We start from the raw sequence: 23,493 nt of genomic DNA on the forward strand, positions 1-23,493 counted from the left end.
AATCCGCTTCCCAATTTTCCACTCCTGGGATGTGGATCGCAGACAAGTGGCAGGAGTGATCCTCCGCCCATTGAATTATCTTGGTCACTTCTTTCATCGCCAGGGAAGTCCTTGTTCCCCCCTGATGATTGATATATGCAACGGTCGTCATGTTGTCTGACTGAAACCTTATGAATTTGGCCTTTGCTAGTTGAGGCCAAGCTCTGAGAGCATTGAATATCGCTCTCAGTTCCAGAATGTTTATCGGGAGAAGAGACTCTTCCCGAGACCATAGACCCTGAGCTTTCAGGGATTCCCAGACCGCGCCCCAGCCCACTAGGCTGGCGTCGGTCGTGACAATGACCCACTCTGGTCTGCGGAAGCTCATTCCCTGTGACAGATTGTCCAGGGTCAGCCACCAACGGAGTGAATCTCTGGTCTTTTGATCTACTTGAATCGTCGGAGACAAGTCTGTATAATCCCCATTCCACTGTCTGAGCATGCACAGTTGTAATGGTCTTAGATGAATTCGTGCAAAAGGAACTATGTCCATTGTTGCAACCATCAATCCTATTACTTCCATGCACTGTGCTATGGAAGGACGAGGAACAGAATGAAGTACTTGACAAGAGCTTAAAAGTTTTGATTTTCTGACCTCTGTCAGAAAAATCCTCATTTCTAAGGAATCTATTATTGTTCCCAAGAAGGGAACTCTTGTTGACGGGGACAGAGAACTTTTTTCTTTGTTCACCTTCCATCCGTGAGATCTGAGAAAGGCTAGGACGATGTCCGTATGAGCCTTTGCTTTTGACAGGGACGACGCTTGAATCAGGATGTCGTCCAAGTAAGGTACTACTGCAATGCCCCTTGGTCTTAGAACCGCTAGAAGGGACCCTAGTACCTTTGTGAAAATCCTTGGAGCAGTGGCTAATCCAAATGGAAGTGCCATAAACTGGTAATGCTTGTCCAGAAAAGCGAACCTTAGGAACTGATGATGTTCCTTGTGGATAGGAATATGTAGGTACGCATCCTTTAAATCCACGGTAGTCATAAATTGATTTTCCTGGATAGTAGGTAGGATCGTTCGAATAGTTTCCATTTTGAACGATGGTACCCTGAGAAATTTGTTTAGGATCTTTAGATCCAAAATTGGTCTGAATGTTCCCTCTTTTTTTGGGAACTATGAACAGATTGGAATAAAATCCCATTCCTTGTTCTCTTATTGGAACTGGATGTATCACTCCCATCTTTAACAAGTCTTCTACACAATGTAAGAATGCCTGTCTCTTTATTTGGTTTGAAGATAATTGAGACCGGTGGAACCTTCCCCTTGGGGGTAGTTCCATGAATTCCAGGAGATAACCTTGAGAAACTATTTCTAGCGCCCAAGGATCCTGAACATCTCTTGCCCAAGCCTGAGCAAAGAGAGAAAGTCTGCCCCCCACTAGATCCGGTCCCGGATCGGGGGCTATCCCTTCATGCTGTTTTGGTAGCAGTGGTAGGCTTCTTGGCCTGCTTACCCTTGTTCCAGCCTTGCATTGGTTTCCAGGCTGGTTTGGGTTGTGAAGTATTACCCTCTTGCTTAGAGGATACAGAATTAGAGACTGGTCCGTTTCTGCGAAAGGGACGAAAATTAGGCTTATTATTAGCCTTAAAAGACCTATCCTGTGGGAGGGCGTGGCCCTTTCCCCCAGTGATGTCTGAAATAATCTCTTTCAAATCAGGTCCAAATAATGTTTTACCTTTGAAAGGAATGTTAAGCAATTTTGTCTTGGAAGACACATCCGCTGACCAAGACTTTAGCCAAAGCACTCTGCGCGCCACGACAGCAAACCCTGAATTTTTCGCCGCTAATCTAGCTAATTGCAAAGCGGCATCTAAAACAAAAGAGTTAGCCAATTTAAGTGCTTGAACTCTGTCCATAACCTCCTCATACGAAGATTCTTTACTGAGCGATTTTTCTAGTTCCTCGAACCAGAAACACGCTGCCGTAGTGACAGGAACAATGCATGAAATTGGTTGTAGAAGGTAACCTTGCTGTACAAAAATCTTTTTAAGCAAACCCTCTAATTTCTTATCCATAGGATCTTTGAAAGCACAACTATCTTCAATAGGAATAGTAGTGCGTTTGTTTAGAGTAGAAACCGCCCCCTCGACCTTGGGGACTGTCTGCCATAAGTCCTTTCTGGGGTCGACTATAGGAAATAATTTCTTAAATATAGGGGGGGGGGGGGGAAACAAAAGGTATGCCGGGCCTTTCCCACTCTTTATTTACTATGTCCGCCACCCGCTTGGGTATAGGAAAAGCGCCGGGGGGCACCGGAACCTCTAGGAACTTGTCCATCTTACATAATTTCTCTGGAATGACCAAATTGTCACAATCATCCAGAGTAGATAACACCTCCTTAAGCAGTGCGCGGAGATGTTCTAATTTAAATTTAAATGTCACAACATCAGGTTCAGCTTGATGAGAAATTTTTCCTGAATCTGAAATTTCTCCATCAGACAAAACCTCCCTCATGGCCCCTTGAGATTGGTGTGAGGGTATGTCAGAACAGTTATCATCAGCGTCCTCTTGCTCTTCAGTGTTTAAAACAGAGCAATCGCGCTTTCTCTGATAAGTAGGCATTTTGGATAAAAGATTTGCTATGGAGTTATCCATTACAGCCGTTAATTGTTGCATGGTAATAAGTATTGGCACACTAGATGTACTAGGGGCCTCCTGTGTGGGCATAACTGGTGTAGACACAGTAGGGGATGATGGGGAAACACTTTATTACTGAATATGTGAAAAAGTATGAAGGAATTGTTCAAAATTCACCAAAATTTCACCACAGTGTCTTAAAGCATTAAAAGTATTGCACACCAAATTTCAGAGCTTTAACCCTTAAATTAACGGAACCGGAGCCGTTTTTACATTTAACCCCTATACAGTCCCAGAATGAGGCTCTGTCTATAACTAGAAAGGCCCCCATCTGAAAAAGGTGTCCAACACAGTGCCTGCCGTTTTTCTAAACGTTCCCCAAGATTATAATACCAATAATTAGTTAGAATCTGCATAATATGCCTAGTAAAGCAATTGTTTTAGCCCAGAAAAATGTCTACCAGTTTTTAAGCCCTTTTTGAAGCCCTTTATTCTTTTATGTTTAACTAAGAAAATGGCTTACCGGTCCCCATGAGGGGAAATGACAGCCTTCCAGCATTACATGGTCTTGTTAGAAATATGGCTAGTCATACCTTAAGCAGAAAAGACTGCTAACTGTTTCCCCCAACTGAAGTTACTTCATCTCAACAGTCCTGTGTGGAAACAGCAATCGATTTTAGTTACTGTCTGCTAAAAATCATCTTCCTCTTACAAACAGAAATCTTCATCCTTTTCTGTTTCAGAGTAAATAGTACATACCAGCACTATTTTAAAATAACAAACACTTGATAGAAGAATAAAACTTCAAAAAACTCTTAACCATCTCCGTGGAGATGTTGCCTGTGCAACGGCAAAGAGAATGACTGGGGTGGGCGGAGCCTAGGAGGGATCATGTGACCAGCTTTGCTGGGACTCTTTGCCATTTCCTGTTGGGGAAGAGAATATCCCACAAGTAAGGATGACGCCGTGGACCGGACACACCAATGTTGGAGAAATACTCCCCGCCCATCGTGGGCGTGGCTTAAGAAACAATCTCCCGATCGGCACCTTACAGTTACCAACCTGCTGGGAGAAGTACAATATTATTAATAATAAAAACTCTAGTGATTGTTACAACGCTGCCCGATAAAACCCAGGGCCTGCTGCTACACTGACTCCTCGCCCAAATGTCTCCTATGGCTAAGGGGATACTAAACGATAACAAAAAGGAGTTTTCCCATGTACAAAGAAATAAAGTGTACAAGTAAATAAAGAGTCTCCTGCATATTTGAGACTGCTAAAGGCCCAGTGCCTGTTATAAAGCCGCCCAAACATCCCCTACCTAAGTGGAGACTATGTGAGAAACATGCGGCTCGTATATAATAAATAAAGAATCTCCTTATGCTTGAGTCTCCTGCAGCTGCCTGCTGCAAAACTGCCCAAATGTCCCCTATGCCTAAGGGGAAACTTATGAAAAAAATAATGAAGCTTATGTATAAAATAAATGAAGTGCCCTTTATATTTCTGAGACTTCCTAATTCCTCAGAAAAAAGTCAGCACTTACCTCATTTTCTGACTGGAGGCAAGGCAGACTCCAGGTGTAAGAGGTCCTATCCCTCCCATGGACCTAAGAATGAAGAGAAAGTCATGAGTTAAAATCTCTCAGGTTTTCCAGAGACAGGGCAGCAACAATATATGGGAGGCGCAGTGAGAATAATGTCCCACAAGTTCCCATTGCTTTAAAGCCACCAAATGCTCTACTGTAGAGACTGATCTGGTCTAGGCTACACCCTAGAACAAAGTAGTAATCTCTGGCACCACTTTAAAAAGAATAAACTCTTGATTGAAGAATCTATAACTAACACCTCACTTTACCTCTTCCTATCACTAACACAGGCAAAGAGAATGACTGGAGTGGGAGGGAAGGGAGGAGCTATATATAGCAGCTCTGCTGTGGTGCTCTTTGCCTCCTCCTGCTGACCAGGAGGCGTCATCCCACAAGTAAGGATGAAATCCGTGGACTCATAGTGTCTTTAAAAAGAAAACCCTTATAGATATTGAGTAATTGTTTCTTGTCCCTTCCCTTGTGGGCTCCACAGCTTGGGTATTCGTTTCCCAGGAGTAAAGGCTCATGGACTCTCAACGACCTTCATGAAAAAAAAAAAAAATAGTTTATGAAAGAAATTAATTTATCAGGTAAACATAAAGGTTAGAGTCGAAAAGACGCCCATTTTTTTTAATTATAGATTTTTTTAAATATTTTTTTTATTGTATCTTTATCTGGCAGCAGTTCAATTATGCACCTCTTTTTCCCCTGCTCCTTTTTTCTTGCTCTTATCCTTTACAACATTTCTTCTTCTTGATTGGCTATACCCCAGACTAGTTTCCAGTAAGGTGAAATTTTTTTTTTTTTTTTTTTTTTTTTTTAGGGCTTTTGGAGTTTTGGGAATCTTTTTCTACTCCTAATGGTCAGCAGCAGAATTTTCAGGAATTAATTTATAAGGTAAGCATAAATTATAGAGTAAGACTGCTCTATATTGGTTCTCTAGCTGTAGGAAGTATGCTTAGCAAATTAACACACACACAAATATATATATTCTAATTCTGCACCTTTTATATTTGTTGGATAAGAAGAACTAAAATTTATATGAAAATTCAAAAGCTTACAGCCACATACAAATATTGTACATTACACTAAATATGGAGGGAAAAAAGTGTACTTACAATGACCTTATAAAAATAATTTAAGACACATATATAAATATTATGTAGTAGTAATAAAATAACACTCAATTCACTTAAATGTTCATACGTGGCATTACAAAATTGATATAAATCACTTATTTCCCCTTATCAGAAACCCTATTTTACTCTCAAATCGTTTGATATCAGTTATTATACTGCTTCTAAAATATTTTTGCATATAATTATAAATAACTTGTATTATAGTAACAACCAAAATTAGTACTAAACCGTTCACAGCTATTTTATAATATATAGCATATATTTAAATTTTAAAATGTACTGTTGAAAATAAATAAATATATATATATATATATATATATATATATTCCAGCGCTACAGAATTTGGCGGCGCCCTACAAATAAATGCTGGTGCATCCCAATCCCTTGTATTTTTTTTTTTTTTTTTTTCAAATTTCACTAAGAATGTCAATTTAAATTACATTGACAAATGTTGTCAATCTCACCTCTTTGTGGGCCACGTCCTTGCCCTCTTCCACCATCTCGTCCTCTCATTGGTTCATCTTTTGAATCAAAGTCTTCCTCTGGACCAAATTCCTCAGAATTGGAAAATCCTTCTCGCCCTCTGGAACCACGACCCTCTTGTCTCGGGACACCAGCCCTGCGGAAGCTAAAGTTGTAATATATCATGAAGTTCAAAAAGGATGTTAAAAAACCATTGGTTCCTACCAAATCAAATTGCTTAGGTTTCCAAGTAATAAATAAGAGATGTCTGGAACATAATGGATGATTCCCCCAGCCCCAATGTGCTTGTGCAACACATGGTTTGCGAGATGTTTTAGTGAAGCATACAGCAAAGATCAAACTTCTGTAACTTATCAATATAGCATAAGATGATTATTGGAGAAATTGTTCCTTTGATCTGCCTTTATTTTATCTGCATGTGGACTCACTCTAGTCTTCAATGAGAAGTTAAAATGTAGAGGTTTCTGTGTCCGAGCATTTATTTAGGTTTATGGCACTTGTGTAAGCACAACCAGTACATTCTTACTAAAATATTATAAAATATTTAAGATTTCGATTAACCCGGTCAATAAGACTGTCTTCAAGTTTTTATAAGTCTATATACTTTATAACTGAAAGTCCCCTTTATTTGTTCTGCGGTTAACTCTTAGCGTTTCACAAATGCTAGGATTTACCATCACTTTAAAAGACCTAGGTTATGAATAACAGATTCCTGCCCATCTAAGGAATCCTAACAATAATCAGCAGTAGTATGATGCCTGCATGCTGTACCAAGAGGAAGCAATCACAGCCCAAAATAAAGAGTACCTACGAAGAAGAGCTTAGCCTACCTTACTGCAAGTATGTAGAATGTACACTAAATCATTCGGCAAGGGAAGAATTATAGGTAGTTGGGTATAGACCCCCTTAGACTTATAGGAGGCTCTTCCAATAGACAGATGATAAATATTTAGGAATACTTATAACCGTTCTTCTCTTTCTTCCTCATCGTTCCATTTTTATTCCATTGTAATTTATTTCTTTCCTGTCCTTCCCTCTTGGTACAATTCTCTCAACCATGCAGTTCACCTTTCTCCCATATTCTTTTCTCTCTTTTATATGTTATTCATGAACACTATCCTTCCAATTATATTCCTTTATTCTGTCAAACCTTTTATTACATATAAATAAAAATACATTAATTAGATTATTAGTACATTACTTTTCAAACACGTATTTGCCTTGAACATAAAAGAAAGTCTGACCACTCAATTCTTACCTCTCATCCCTTTGCCCCCGAAACCTTGCGTCTTCATTTTCTCTGGAATATCTTTCCTCAGAATGCCTCCTGCCTTCCCAACGGCTTGAATTCCTTTTTTCCCCATCTGGAAAATCTCTGTGGTTAGGGGGAAACTGAGAACTGGCACCACGCCTCCATCTCTCATCCTGGGATGATTGCCCCCCGCTTCTTCCTTCAAACTCTCGAGCTCTAGGTCCATATCTATCTTCCTGGTGGTAATCCTCTGGGTGTTCATGAGTTTCAGAATGTGGGACACGTCTTTCAGGAGGCCCTCTATTATCTCGAGAATCACTCCACTCCTGGCCACCACGGAAAGGCCCATGTTCCGTGCTTGGCTCACCTCTTCGTTCAGAATGTGCACTTAATTGATGATTTGAGGGTCCACGGATATCACCTGAGGAAAGATTTGTTACTGTATTATTATAACGTTAATAAGCATCTTTAAATTCTGACTTTCACAGCTTCCACACTACTAACTCTAAGGCTAGAAATATAGAGTTGTGTATGTGAATAATTTGTAGACACTAATGATTATTTCCTTGATACAATATTAATAAATGGGTCACCAGAAACATATTTTAGATTATGGAACTACAACTTTTGTAAGATTTTATTTTAGCTACTCTAATGGTATTCAAAACTGACAAGAGATTATTTAAAGTACTTTCAACAACATGATGTATGATGTCAATTTTATGTGTGAAATGGTAGAAACTGCAGGGAGGTATTATGTATTAGCTGAGCTACAAGATTCAGTCTCCAACCCTATCATGGGATTAATTGATACTGGGTCTCAGGCAACCATTTTATCCAAGATGAGGAAAAAGGAGGCTGAGTCCTGGAGTCAATTTTAGTAAGAGTTTATTATGGAGCAGGCTTCAGCATGTCAGGTGAGCTCCTATCTTACGCGTTTCGCGCATGGGCACATGCGCTTCATCAGAGATGTCAGTCTCTGCCGGCCAGGATCCATATGAAGGTGTAGGGGACCAATCAGTTTGATTCAGATAATTGGCCATTAAAAAACAGGTGTGTTACAGAGGTGATGGAGAAACACCCTCAATATGATCACATAGATCCTGGTCGGCATGAGACAGACAGAACAGATTATTTATAAACAATTGTCAATGTGAATAATACTTGCTTATGCTCAATATTTCAGACACAAAAATGTTAGCATTTGAATCAAAACAATCTTAACAGGGGTCTCTATGGGGAAACCATATAGAGTATGCTAAATAAGTGTTAAGCATTGGTTATGATTTCACTTTCAATGTATCAACTGACAACTTGTGCTATAATGATGCAACAAAGTTATTTAGCAAACTTTGAATTGAATGGGGCCCCTTGATCTGAAATAGTGCTATATCAATACTATACTAAACACGACATTGTATGGGCCTCAATGAGTCCTCACAGTGTATATAAAGCATCAATTAGTTAAAACCTTAATAACATTCTATAGCCCCTATATATACTCTAATGTGTATAGATGTATACATATATGTGGATACTACGTTTTAGATCTATAAGGAGGGGGGAATGTGTATGCCTCTCTGTGTTGGATGTCCTCTAAGAAACATTTGACTGTTGAATAGACTTCGCTCTATTTAGTGAGTGAGTGTGTGAACCATAATGTTCTAGTCCTCTCTAAGATAATTGTATATACAATAGAGGGGGAGGGTGGCTCAAATGATTCTAGATCTTATGGAGAGCTGGAATATGTTATATACCTAGCCAGCTATAAGATGGCTACTCTAGAGAGAGGGGGGGGGGGTTAATAACTAATGAATTGGCATAATAAAATCATAAGTGTATAAAACTTAAGGCTAACCTTGCTTTTTTCATGAATATTCTAGGAGGGACACGTCTGACTTGGTTAGGATAGCATTCGACTAGTTGTATTCCTTGGTGGGTGTGTTATAGATATTGGTTAGACTCTTTGTCTTTCTTATCTTTTTTGTCTTCATTTGTTTGAAGATTTTAAAGTTAAAAAGAAACACAAACAGAATAGACAAAATCCTATTATTCTATGTATAAGGTCAGAAAACTCTAAAAGATTTTAAAGTGTTTTGGAGTTATCAAGAATCAGAGTGGGGTAAGTCCTGTTTATTCTATGTATAAGTTTACATCATATCTTTTGTTCATGCCCTGGGGTACCCTAGTTTGTAACATGAAAATCCAATATACTTCTCTTTTGGAGAGTGTTTTGTTTCTGTCTCCCCCTAGTGGGTTGCTAATTATGTGTTCTATTGCTTTAAATGTAAAGTGGGTTAGCTTTTGTGCGTGTGTGTGAAAATGTTTCGCCACAGGTGTTCTAGGGAGTTCTTCTATTGAGAGGAGATGTTCTCTTATGCGGTCTTTTAAGGGGCGTGTCGTAATTCCTACATATTGTTGTTGACAGAATGAGCATGTGATCAGATAAATGATGTATGTTGATGTGCAGTCCATTCTGGTGGTTATTGGATATGATTTGTGTGTCTGTGAGGAAGTAAAAGTGAAGCTTTTGTCTGTGTATTTACAGCTTTTACAAGGCACATGGCCACATCTGTAGTTGCCTTTGGTTGGAGTCAGCCAGGTGGTGGTTGGTGAGATTTTATGGTGAAACTTTTGTGTAATCTTATCTCGTATTGTTGGCGCTTTTTTCGCTACAAATCTGATGCGTCTCTGCAGTTTATTTCTCAAGATAATGTCGCCATTAAGAACAGGTAAATATTTCTTAATGATTCTAGTGATAGTGTAAAATTGGTTGCTATAGCTAGTGACAAAACATATGTCTTCCATTTTATCCCACAGGTACTACACACAGCTAAACGAGCTAACACCCCACAAACCTAAAATAAAAGAATTTGATGGTTTTCTAATAGGTGTTGGGGGTGACTCTCTAAAAGTCTACGGTACGGTATGGTACGGTGTGGTGTGGTTAAAATTTAAACTAGGGAATAGGGTCATAAAACAGCCTGTCATTATAGTGGATCTGCCAACTGATCGTTTAATAATTGGTAGTGATCTCCTGAAGCGATTAAGCACCATAATTGATTGCATAAATAATGTAATTTGGTCACAAGTTAAAAGGCCTATTAATTATGAGAAATCTGGTATATCTCGCCCCCGACATAACTGTCAGGTGGTGGAAGAGAAGCCAGATGCTGTGGAGATTCATTTCAGGAATAACTCTGTACCTGAAATCACTATCCTACAGATAGATGATCAGACTCATTTAAGTGACACTGATGGCAATACTTTTAAAATTTTGCCTGAGAAGATAGCAAATATTTACTTAGACGGCGATGTATTAACCATATCTCTCCACAAGGGGGATCATAAAATCCCTGGGGGGGGGGGGGCACGCTTAATACCTCACAGGAATTGAGAGAGTTAAAGAGGATCTATTTATCCCTATACAAGTGCATTACCTTGGTACAACAAAATATGCCAAATTGAACTTAAAACAGGAAGCTAGCTATATAAGAGAAAGGCTTATTAGCACAGATAGCTGAACCTAAAGTGATTAAATATCTTTCTCCCCCAAGACCACTGTATCCACGGCCTGGATAACAGGTTTGAAAGCTATATCATCACAGCTAGGTGCTTATTATCTATCTCTATAGGTAATAAGTCAGTGAAGCATCTGTTTTTAGTTTTAAATACTCCCCATAATCAAATATACATTGGCAATGATATCTTACATAGATATGCCATACAAATAGATTTGTTTAACTTTTGCCTCTGGAGCAGGTTAAAGGGGAACCCTGAAGTATTTCAGGATGAAAGTGCAGCCCTGAAATCAAACCAGCAATTGCCATATGCTGCGAATATGCAGATGTCTAACAATGTTATAATTCCTGCTGGGGCGGATAAATTTCTTTTACCCTTACAGGTAAAGAGAGAGGTCAGAAATTAAAAACTTCTGAAACACTAATTTGCCTCTCCCATAGAATACAAAATCTGGGTATAACAATGGCCTATTCTCCTATGGTAAATATTGGAACTATCCCAATACATGTTATTGTACATAACATGACCCCACAAGATATCACCTTATCCAAGGGAACTACCATAGGATATGCGCTGGAATCAAGTTATTACACTTTTGGATTCCAGAATAATGTAATTGGGCTGATACCTGAAGGTTACTTAAAGGGACAGTCTACGCCAGAATTTTTATTGTTGAAAAAGATAGATAATCCCTTTAATACCCATTCCCCAGTGTTGCATAACCAACAGTTATATTAATATATGTTTTACCTCTGTGATTTCCTTGTATCTGGGCCTCTGCAGACTGCCCCCTTATCTCAGTGCTTTTGACTGACATGCAGTTTAGCCAATCAGTGCAGACTCCTAAATAACTCCACTGGAGTGAGCACAATGTTATCTATATGACACACATGAACTAGTACTGTCTAACTGTGAAAAAACTTTCAAAATGCTCTGAGCTAAGAGGCGGTTTTCAACGGTTTAGAAATCAGTTTGAGCTTAGCTTTTCAAAAATATCACCAAGGGAACAAAGCAAATGTAATGACTAAAGTCAATTGGAAAGTTGTTCAAAATGTCATGCCCTATCTGAATTATGAAAGTTTAATTTTGACTAGACTGTCCCTTTAACTGAAGAACAATCCTTTGCATCTATGCCAGAGGGTCTATTTACTATTCAGTCTATTTATCCCTTCAGCTCAGAGGAAGGTATCTGTAAAATTGAAGAAGCCTCTCTAGTATTTGATCAGCCGATTGTCAGGGTGCCAGGAATAAGACTGAGACGAGAAGTGCAAAAATAATCACACCTTTATTAATAGCAAAAAATAATAAAAAGTCCACAAGTCAAATAAGCCAGGAGTCAAAACCAGAGCTGGTAGTCAGACGAGCAGAGTCAGGAGCCAAAGCGAATAGTCAGACGAGCCGGAATCAGGAACAAGGAAAACAGAGTCAAGGAAAACAGAGTCAAGGAAAACAGAGTCAAGGAAAACAGAGTCAAGGAAAACAGAGTCAAGAACAAACCAGGGATCAGGAACCAGGAAGGACGTCAGGCAGCCAGGTAATACACAGGAACTCTCACAAACAGGTCTGAGACAACGCAAAGGCAAAGCATACTGAACAGAGGCCCTTTAAATAATAAGTGATGACATCACAATTCTGAGACTGCATCCTGTCTCACATGGATGATGCACACCAGTCTGGCCATAAAAGGAAGTGCAGGAATTGAGCAGCATCCCCCACAATGCACCATAGTCAGGAAGAGAGGTGCGTAAAATGGCTGCCAGCAGCACATGGCAAACACAACAGGGAAAAAACCCTGACACCGATCAAACAGCAAGATTACCCCAATACCCAGAGTCATGGGGGCAATATAAAATTATAATCAAGGGGATCTCACCTCTAGATTGGAAGAAGCCTATGAAATAGGACAGCCTGAAATCTTTCCAGGATTTCAGCAAATATCCTTAGCTAATGGCTGTTCCAGCAATGATGAACGCCAACTGCTGTGAGAGCTCCTGTTAGAGTGCTAAGGATATTTTTGCTAGGGATTCATATGACTGTGTGACTACAGACTTGCACATTGCAAGAATACAAACAGATCCCAATGTGCCACCTGTCTTTGTTAAACAATACAGACTTCCCTTAGCCTCATATGATTCTCTTGCAGAAATCATAAGGAACTTGGAAGAAAGAGATATTATCAGACAGGTGCACAGCTCTTACAACAATCCTATTCTAGGTGCTCTTAAGCCCAATTGACAATGGCGTTTGTGTGCTGATTTAAGACAACTAAACAAACAAGTGTACATGTCTGGCTGGCCTGTACCATACATTGACCAATGCCTAGCACAGATGCATGGATCCAAAATATTCACTGCCATTGATTGTGCACAGGGATATTGGACCATAAAAGTACACGAGGAGGACCAGTATAAGCTGGCATTCTCATTCCAAAAGGTCCAATATGCATTTCAGAGACTCCCTTTTGGATACATAAATTCTGGACATGAATTTGCTGTATTCATGCATAAGTCTATGTTGATGTTTTAATCAAAAGCACAGACTTTGAAAAACACATCGCAGAGCTTAAACACGTCCTCAGCCAACTTAAAAGGGCAGGTGTCAAATTATCCCTACAAAAAGCTCAATGGTGCCGCAGTCGTGTAAACTTCTTTGGACATGAAGTTACTTCTGAAGGGCTAAATCCTCAGGAAAAAAAGGTGGAAGCTATAGTAAATTCTAAAAACCCAACTAACTTAAAGGAATTAAAGAAGGATGTGAAATGGCACTGAAGTGAGTCTCAAGAGACAGCCATCAAAGAGCTGAAAAGAAAACTCACACAAGCACCTTGCTTAGCATACCCTGAAGGTGGTAAACCTTTTTTCTTAGAGACAGGTTACACGGATGTAAGCATGAGTGCTGTTTTATACCAAAAGCATGATAATTTAAGCAAATCCATTGCTTATGCGAGCAAAACTCTATCCCCAGTAGAAATAAAATTTAGCGATTGCGAAAAAGCCCTCTTATCTACTGTATGGGCTCTACAAAATTTCCGCAGCTATGTACAGGGCGAGAAAATTATTGTAGAAACGGCCCACCAGCCTTTGCTATATTTGCAAAGTGAGAGAATAAGAGATGGGAATTTGTCAAATAGCCGCATAACAGCGTGGACTCTTTCCTTACAAGGCTGGCCTTTAAAAATTCGCTACAAGCAGAATAAAAAGAATCCAGTCGCACATGGGCTTGCTGAGCTCCACGACTGTACTGCTAAAGATCCTGGGGAAGAATTGTCAGAAGATGATTTCCTGGAGGAACAATTGCTTTCCCCATATAAAATGTACAACGAGGACAATTGTCAAACATTACCTTGGGTGTATGTTGATAGTTGTTCTTACCAAGCCACTATTGATAATGAGCGCAGCTTAGTCGCTGGCATTGGTATAACTTGGGCAAATGGATTCTCAAACATATCTATAGGTTTTAACATTGGACCAAGATCCAATCAAGTTGCAGAACTCACTGCTGTACTAAAAACCATTGAAATTGCTATTGAACATGGTATTCATGAATTTGTGATCATAACTGACTCAAATTATGTGCGTGACAGTTTTGTTGAATACCTGCCAACTTGGAAAAGAAATGGCATGCCGAAAAGTTGTTCTGCGAGATTGATAATCTGGTGGTATTCAATGATTTAACCATACACTGGAAGAAGACCAAGGGTCATTCCAGGGTGCTAGGTCCTGATAAGGAAGGCAATGATCTTGCGGATTCATTAGCCAAACAAGGAGCCATAACTGGAGAACTCCTTAATATTGACCACTTAATGGGTGCAATTCAGGTAGAAGCCATTACCAGAAACCAGGCAAAACAACAGAGTGAGCCTAACTTGGTACAATGGAGTCAGGATTCTCCTAGTGAGGACCTGATCACTAGTCAAAAAGAAGACCCCATTGTAGGCACCCTCCTGAAAAACATAATTTATGCTTACCTGATAAATTTATTTCTCTTGTAGTGTATCCAGTCCACGGATCATCCATTACTTGTGGGATATTCTCCTTCCCAACAGGAAGTTGCAAGAGGATCACCCACAGCAGAGCTGCTATATAGCTCCTCCCCTCACTGCCATATCCAGTCATTCAACCGAAACAAGCCGAGAAAGGAGAAACCATAGGGTGCAGTGGTGACTGTAGTTTAATTATAATTTAGACCTGCCTTAAAAAGACAGGGCGGGCCATGGACTGGATACACTACAAGAGAAATACATTTATCAGGTAAGCATAAATTATGTTTTCTCTTGTTAAGTGTATCCAGTCCACGGATCATCCATTACTTGTGGGATACCAATACCAATGCTAAAGTACACGGATGATGGGAGGGACAAGGCAGGAACTTAAACGGAAGGAACCACTGCCTGTAGAACCTTTCTCCCAAAAACAGCCTCCGAAGAAGCAAAAGTATCAAATTTGTAAAATTTTGAAAAGGTATGAAGCGAAGACCAAGTCGCAGCCTTGCAAATCTGTTCAACAGAAGCCTCATTTTTAAAGGCCCAGGTGGAAGCCACAGCTCTAGTAGAATGAGCTGTAATCCTTTCAGGGGGCTGCTGTCCAGCAGTCTCATAGGCTAAACGGATTATACTCCGAAGCCAAAAAGAAAGAGAGGTTGCCGAGGCCTTTTGACCTCTCCTGTGTCCAGAGTAAACAACAAACAGGTTAGATGTTTGACGAAAATCTTTAGTAGCCTGTAAGTAAAACTTCAAGGCACGGACTACGTCTAGATTATGCAAAAGACGTTCCTTCTTTGAAGAAGGATTAGGACATAATGATGGAACAACAATCTCTTGATTGATATTCTTGTTAGAAACCACCTTAGGTAAAAACCCAGGTTTTGTACGCAGAACTACTTTATCTGAATGAAAGATCAGATAAGGAGAATCACAATGTAAGGCAGATAACTCCGAGACTCTTCGAGCCGAGGAAATAGCCATCAGAAAAAGAACTTTCCATGATAGAAGTTTGATATCAATAGAATGAAGGGGTTCAAACGGAACCCCTTGAAGAACTTTAAGAACCAAGTTTAAACTCCATGGAGGAGCAAAAGGTTTAAACACAGGCTTAATTCTAACTAAAGCCTGACAAAATGCCTGAACGTCTGGAACTTCTGCCAGACGCTTGTGTAAAAGAATAGACAGAGCAGAAATCTGTCCCTTTAAAGAACTAGATGATAATCCTTTGTCCAAACCCTCTTGGAGGAAGGACAATATCCTAGGAATCCTAACCCTACTCCATGAGTAATTCTTGGATTCATACCAATGAAGATATTTACGCCATATCTTGTGGTAAATTTTACTGGTGACAGGCTTTCGTGCCTGTTTTAGGGTATCAATTACTGACTCGGAGAAGCCACGCTTTGATAGGATCAAGCGTTCAATCTCCATGCAGTCAGTCTCAGAGAAAGTAGATTCGGATGATTGAAAGGACCTTGAATTAGAAGGTCTTGTCTCAGAGGCAGAGTCCATGGTGGAAAGGATGACATGTCCACTAGGTCTGCATACCAGGTCCTGCGTGGCCACGCAGGCGCTACCAATATCACTGATGCTCTCTCCTGTTTGATTTTGGCAATCAGACGAGGGAGCAGAGGAAACGGTGGAAACACATAAGCCAGGTTAAAGAACCAAGGCGCTGCTAGAGCATCTATCAGTGCCGCTTCTGGGTCCCTGGACCTGGATCCGTAACAAGGAAGCTTGGCGTTCTGGCGAGACGCCATGAGATCCAGTTCTGGTTTGCCCCAACGGAGAACCAATTGAGCAAACACCTCCGGATGGAGTTCCCACTCCCCCGGATGAAAAGTCTGACGACTTAGAAAATCCGCCTCCCAGTTCTCTACACCTGGGATATGGATCGCTGACAGGTGGCAAGAGTGAGTCTCTGCCCAGCGAATTATCTTGGAGACTTCTGACATCGCTAGGGAACTCCTGGTTCCCCCTTGATGGTTGATGTAAGCCACAGTCGTGACGTTGTCCGACTGAAATCTGATGAACCTCAGTGTTGCTAACTGAGGCCAAGCTAGAAGAGCATTGAATATTGCACTTAACTCCAGAATATTTATTGGGAGGAGTTTCTCCTCCTGAGTCCATGAACCCTGAGCCTTCAGGGAGTTCCAGACTGCACCCCAACCTAGAAGGCTGGCATCTGTTGTTACAATGGTCCAATCTGCGAAAGGTCATCCCTTTGGACAGATGGACCCGAGATAACCACCAGAGAAGAGAATCTCTGGTTTCCTGATCCAGATTTAGTAGAGGGGACAAATCTGTGTAATCCCCATTCCACTGACTGAGCATGCATAATTGCAGCGGTCTGAGATGCAGGCGCGCGAATGGCACTATGTCCATCGCGGAATGGAGTGAAGAACACGGCAAGCATTTAGAAGTTTTGATAACCTGGACTCCGTCAGGTAAATTTTCATTTCTATAGAATCTATTAGAGTCACTAGGAAGGAAACCCTTGTGAGAGGAGATAGAGAACTCTTTTCTTCGTTCACTTTCCACCCATGCGACCTCAAAAATGCTAGAACTATCTCTGTATGAGACTTAGCAATTTGAAAGCTTGACGCCTGTATCAGAATGTCGTCTAGGTAAGGAGCCACCGCTATGCCTCGCGGTCTTAGAACCGCCAGAAGTGAGCCCAGAACCTTTGTAAAAATTCTTGGGGCTGTAGCCAATCCGAATGGAAGAGCTACAAATTGGTAATGAAAGGCAAATCTCAGGAACCGATGATGATTCTTGTGAATCGGAATGTGAAGGTAGGCATCCTTTAAGTCCACTGTGGTCATGTACTGACCCTCCTGGATCATGGGTAAAATGGTTCGAATAGTTTCCATCTTGAATGATGGAACTCTGAGGAATTTGTTTAAAATTTTTAGATCCAAAATTGGTCTGAAGGTTCCCTCTTTTTTGGGAACCACAGACAGATTTGAATAAAATCCCTGTCCTTGTTCCGTCCGCGGAACTGGATGGATCACTCCCATTACAAGGAGGTCTTGCACGCAGCTTAGGAATGCCTCTTTCTTTATCTGGTTTGCAGATAATCTTGAAAGGTGAAATCTCCCTTGTGGAGGAGAAGCTTTGAAGTCCAGAAGATATCCCTGAGATATGATCTCCAACGCCCAGGGATCCTGAACATCTCTTGCCCACGCCTGGGCGAAGAGAGAGAGAGTCTGCCCCCTACTAGATCCGTTGTCGGATAGGGGGCCGCTCCTTCATGCTGTCTTGGAGGCAGCAGCAGGCTTTCTGGCCTGCTTGCCCTTATTCCAGGACTGGTTAGGTTTCCAGGCCTGCTTGGATTGAGCAAAAGTTCCCTCTTGTTTTGAAGCAGAGGAAGTTGATGCTGCACCTTCCTTGAAATTTTGAAAGGCACGAAAATTAGACTGTTTGGCCCTTGATTTGGCCCTGTCCTGAGGAAGGGTATGACCCTTACCTCCAGTAATGTCAGCAATAATTTCTTTCAAACCAGGCCCGAACAAGGCCCTTGAAAGGAATGTTGAGTAATTTAGACTTTGAAGTCACATCAGTTGACCAGGATTTAAGCCATAGCGCCCTACGCGCCTGGATGGCGAATCCGGAATTCTTAGCTGTTAGTTTAGTCAAATGAACAATGGCATCAGAAACAAATGAGTTAGCTAGCTTAAGTGTTCTAAGCTTGTCAATAATTTCAGTCAATGGAGCTGTATGGATGGCCTCTTCCAGGGCCTCAAACCAGAACGCCGCTGCAGCAGTGACAGGCGCAATGCATGCAAGGGGCTGTAAAATAAAACCTTGTTGAATAAACATTTTCTTAAGGCAACCCTCTAATTTTTTATCCATTGGATCTGAAAAAGCACAACTGTCCTCAACCGGGATAGTGGTACGCTTTGCTAAAATAGAAACTGCTCCCTCCACCTTAGGGACTGTCTGCCATAAGTCCCGTGTAGTGGCATCTATTGGAAACATTTTTCTAAATATAGGAGGTGGGGAAAAAGGCACACCAGGTCTATCCCACTCCTTACTAATAATTTCTGTAAGCCTTTTAGGTATTGGAAAAACATCAGTACTCACCGGTACTGCATAGTATTTATCCAGTCTACACAATTTCTCTGGCACTGCAATTGTGTCACAGTCATTCAGAGCAGCTAATACCTCCCCAAGCAATACACGGAGGTACTCAAGCTTAAATTTAAAATTAGAAATCTCTGAATCAGGTCTCCCCGATTCAGAGATGTCACCCACAGACTGAAGCTCTCCGTCCTCAGGTTCTGCATATTGTGACGCAGTATCAGACATGGCTCTTACAGCATATACGCGCTCTGTATCTCGTCTAACCCCAGAGCTATCGCCCTTGCCTCTCAATTCAGGCAATCTGGCTAATACCTCTGACAGGGTATTATTCATGATTGCAGCCATGTCCTGCAAAGTAATCGCTATGGGCGTCCCTGATGTACTTGGCGCCATATTAGCGTGCGTCCCTTGAGCGGGAGGCGAAGGGTCCGACACGTGGGGAGAGTTAGTCGGCATAACTTCCCCCTCGACAGACCCCTCTGGTAAAAATTATTTTATAGATAAAGACTGATCTTTACTGTTTAAGGTGAAATCAATACATTTAGTACACATTCTCCTATGGGGCTCCACCATGGCTTTTAAACATAATGAACAAGTAGTTTCCTCTGTGTCAGCAAAGTTTGTACAGACTAGCAATGAGACTAGCAAGCTTGGAAAACACTTTAAACCAAGTTAACAAGCAATATAAAAAACGTTACTGTGCCTTTAAGAGAAACAAATTGACAAAATTTGAAATAACAGTGAAAAAAGGCAGTTACACTAACGAAATTTTTACAGTGTATGTAACAAGTTAGCAGAGCATTGCACCCACTTGCAAATGGATGATTAACCCCTTAATACCAAAAACGAATAATAAATGACAAAAACGTTTTTAAACACAGTCACAACAACTGCCACAGGTCTACTGTGGTTGTTACCCTCCTCAAACACGACTTTTGAAGCCTTTTGAGCCCTTCAGAGATGTCCTGTATCATGCAGAAGGAAGCTGAGTGTCTCTGTAATTTTAGCTGCGCAGAAAAGCGCTAAAATAGGCCCCTCCCACTCATATTACAACAGTGGAAAGCCTCAGGAAGCTGTTTCTAGGCAAAAATCAAGCCAGCCATGTGGAAAAAAACTAGGCCCCAATAAGTTTTGTCACCAAACATATATAAAAACGATTAACATGCCAGCAAACATTTTATATTACACTTTTATAAGAGTATGTATCTCTGTTAATAAGCCTGATACCAGTCACTATTAAATCACTGCATTTAGGCTTAACGTACATTACTCCGGTATCAGCAGCATTTTTCTAGCAAATTCCATCCCTAGAAATATGTTAACTGCACATACCTTATTGCAGGAAAACCTGCACGCCATTCCCCCTCTGAAGTTACCTCACTCCTCAGAATATGTGAGAACGGCTGTGGATCTTAGTTACTTCTGCTAAGATCATAGAAATCACAGGCAGATTCTTCTTCTAATGCTGCCTGGGATAAAACAGTACACTCCAGTACCATTTAAAAATAAACTTTTGATTGAAGTTAAAAAACTAACTATAATACACCACTCTCCTCTTACTACCTCCATCTTTGTTGAGAGTTGCAAGAGAATGACTGGATATGGCAGTGAGGGTAGGAGCTATATAGCAGCTCTGCTGTGGGTGATCCTCTTGCAACTTCCTGTTGGGAAGGAGAATATCCCACAAGTAATGGATGATCCGTGGACTGGATACACTTAAGAGAAAACATAATTTATGTAAGAACTTACCTGATAAATTCATTTCTTTCATATTGGCAAGAGTCCATGAGCTAGTGACGTATGGGATATACATTCCTACCAGGAGGGGCAAAGTTTCCCAAACCTCAAAATGCCTATAAATACACCCCCCACCACACCCACAATTCAGTTTAACGAATAGCCAAGAAGTGGGGTGATAAGAAAGGAGCGAAAGCATCAACAAGGAATTGGAATAATTGTGCTTTATACAAAAATTATAACCACCACAAAAAAGGGTGGGCCTCATGGACTCTTGCCAATATGAAAGAAATTAATTTATCAGGTAAGTTCTTACATAAATTATGTTTTCTTTCATGTAATTGGCAAGAGTCCATGAGCTAGTGACATATGGGATAGCAAATACCCAAGATGTGGAACTCCACGCAAGAGTCACTAGAGAGGGAGGGATAAAAATAAAGACAGCCAATTCCGCTGAAAAACTTAATCCACAACCCAAATCAAAAGTTTAAATCTTATAATGAAAAAACTGAAATTATAAGCAGAAGAATCAAACTGAAACAGCTGCCTGAAGAACTTTTCTACCAAAAACTGCTTCTGAAGAAGAGAAAACATCAAAATGGTACTTAGTAAAAGTATGCAAAGAAGAACAAGTTGCTGCTTTGCAAATCTGATCAACAGAAGCTTCATTCCTAAAAGCCCAGGAAGTAGAAACTGACCTAGTAGAATGAGCCGTAATCCTCTGAGGCAGGGATTTATCCAACTCCAAATAAGCATGATGAATCAAAAGCTTTAACCAAGAAGCCAAAGAAATGGCAGAAGCCTTCTGACCTTTCCTAGAACCAGAAAAGATAACAAATAGACTAGAAATCTTTCTGAAAACTTTAGTAGCTTCAACATAATATTTTAAAGCTCTTACCACATCAAAAGAATGTAAAGATCTTTCCAAATAATTCTTAGGATTAGGACACAACGAAGGGACAACAATTTCTCTACTAACGTTCTTGGAATTCACAACTTTAGGTAAAAATTTAAATGAAGTCCGCAAAACCGCCTTATCCTGATGATAAATCAGAAAAGGAGATTCACAAGAAAAAGCAGATAATTCAGAAACTCTTCTAGCTGAAGGAGATGGCCAAAAGAAACAATACTTTCCAAGAAAGTAATTTAATGTCCAGAGAATGCATAGGCTCAAACAGAGGAGCCTGTAAAGCTCTCAAAACCAAATTAAGACTCCAAGGAGGAGAAATTGACTTAATGACAGGCTTGATACGAACCAAAGCCTGTACAAAACAACGAATGTCAGGAAGATTAGCAATTTTTCTGTGAAATAGAACAGAAAGAGCAGAGATTTGTCCTTTCAAAGAACTTCAAACAAACCCTTATCCAAACCATCCTGAAGAAACTGTAAAATTCTAGGAATTCTAAAAGAATGCATAGAGAATTTATGAGAAGAACACCATGAAATGTAAGTCTTCCAAACTCGGTAGTAAATCTTTCTAGGCACAGATTTGCGAGCTTGCAACATAGTATTAATCACTGAATCAGAGAAACCTCTATGACTAAGCACTAAGCGTTCAATCTCCATACCTTAAAATTTAATGATTTGAGATCCTGATGGAAAAACGGACCTTGAGAAAGAAGGTCTGGCCTTAACGGAAGTGGCCAAGGTTGGCAACTGGACATCCGAACAAGATCCGCATACCAAAACCTGTGTGGCCATGCTGAAGCCACCAGAAGTACAAATGAACGTTCCATTATGATTTTGGAAATCACTTTTGGAAGAAGAACTAGAGGCGGGAAGATATAAGCAGGATGATAATTCCAAAGAAGTGACAACGCATCCACTGCTTCCGCCCAAGGATCCCTGGACTTGGACAGATACCTGGGAAGTTTCCTGTTTAGATGAGAAGCCATCAGATCTATTTCTGGAGGCCCCCACATCTGAACAATCTGAAGAAACATCTGGGTGAAGAGACCATTCTCCCGGATGTAAAGTCTGGCGACTGAGATAATCCCCTTCCCAATTGTCTATACCTGGGATATGGACCGCAGAGATTAGACAGGAGCTGGATTCCGCCCATACAAGTATCCGAGATACTTCTTTCATAGCTTGAGGACTGATTCCCACCTTGATGATTGACATACGCCACGGTTGTGACATTGTCTGTGTGAAAACAAATAAACGGTTCTCTCTTCAGAAGAGGCCAGGACTGAAGAGCTCTGAAAATCGCACAGAGTTCCAAAATATTGATTGGTAATCTCGCCTCTTGAGATTTCCAAACCCCCTGCGCTGTCAGAGACCCCCAGACAGCTCCCCAACCTGAAAGACTCGCATCTGTTGTGATAACAGTCCAGGTTGGACGAAGAAAAGAGGCCCCTTGAACTATACGATGGTGATCTAACCACCAAGTCAGAGATAGTCGAGTATTGGTATTTAAGGATATTAATTGTGATATCCTTGTATAATCCCTGCACCATTGGGTCAGCATACAAAGCTGAAGACGTCTCATGTGGATCGCGTCCGATGCTGCAGTCATGAGACCTAAAACCTCCATGCACATAGCTACTGAAGGGAATGACTGAGACTAAAGGTTCCGACAAGCTGAAACCAATTTCAAACGTCTTTTGTCTGTTAGAGACAAAGTCATGGATACTGAATCCATTTGGAATCCTAAAAAGGTTACCCTTGTCTGAGGAATCAAGGAACTCTTTGGTAAATTGATCCTCCAACCATGCTTTTGAAGAAACAACATTAGTTGATTCGTGTGAGATTCTGCAGAATGTAAAGACTGAGCAAGTACCAAGATATCGTCCAAATAAGGAAACACCGCAATACCCCGCTCTCTGATTACAGAGAGTAGGGCACCGAAAACTTTTGAAAGGATCCTTGGAGCTGTTGCTAGGCCAAAAGGAAGAGCAACAAATTGGTAATGCTTGTCTAGAAAAGAGAATCTCAGGAACTGATAGTGATCTGGATGAATTTGGAATATGAAGATAAGCATCCTGTAAGTCTATTGTGGACATATAATGCCCTTGCTTAACAAAAGGCAGAATAGTCCTTATAGTCACCATTTTGAATGTTGGCATTCTTACATAACGATT

General features: G+C 40.7%; 1 protein-coding gene across 3 annotated transcripts in view; it reads right to left on the minus strand.

The window, feature by feature from the left end:
• WDR33 (WD repeat domain 33) overlaps nt 1-23,493 on the minus strand; it is a 635,894-nt gene that overhangs the window by 85,519 nt on the left and 526,882 nt on the right. For 2 of the 3 annotated variants that reach the window (XM_053709944.1, XM_053709943.1), the window contains exons 18-19: nt 7,089-7,503; nt 5,812-5,975 (exon numbers count right to left, since the gene is read on the minus strand). In XM_053709944.1, coding sequence (XP_053565919.1) covers nt 5,812-5,975; nt 7,089-7,503 — 579 coding nt within the window. The remainder of the gene's footprint in view (nt 1-5,811; nt 5,976-7,088; nt 7,504-23,493) is intronic. The other variant, XM_053709945.1, reaches the window with a different exon arrangement.

The sequence above is a fragment of the Bombina bombina genome, chromosome 4, assembly GCF_027579735.1.
Source record: "Bombina bombina isolate aBomBom1 chromosome 4, aBomBom1.pri, whole genome shotgun sequence".
In the NCBI taxonomy this organism is placed as follows: Eukaryota; Metazoa; Chordata; class Amphibia; order Anura; family Bombinatoridae; genus Bombina; species Bombina bombina.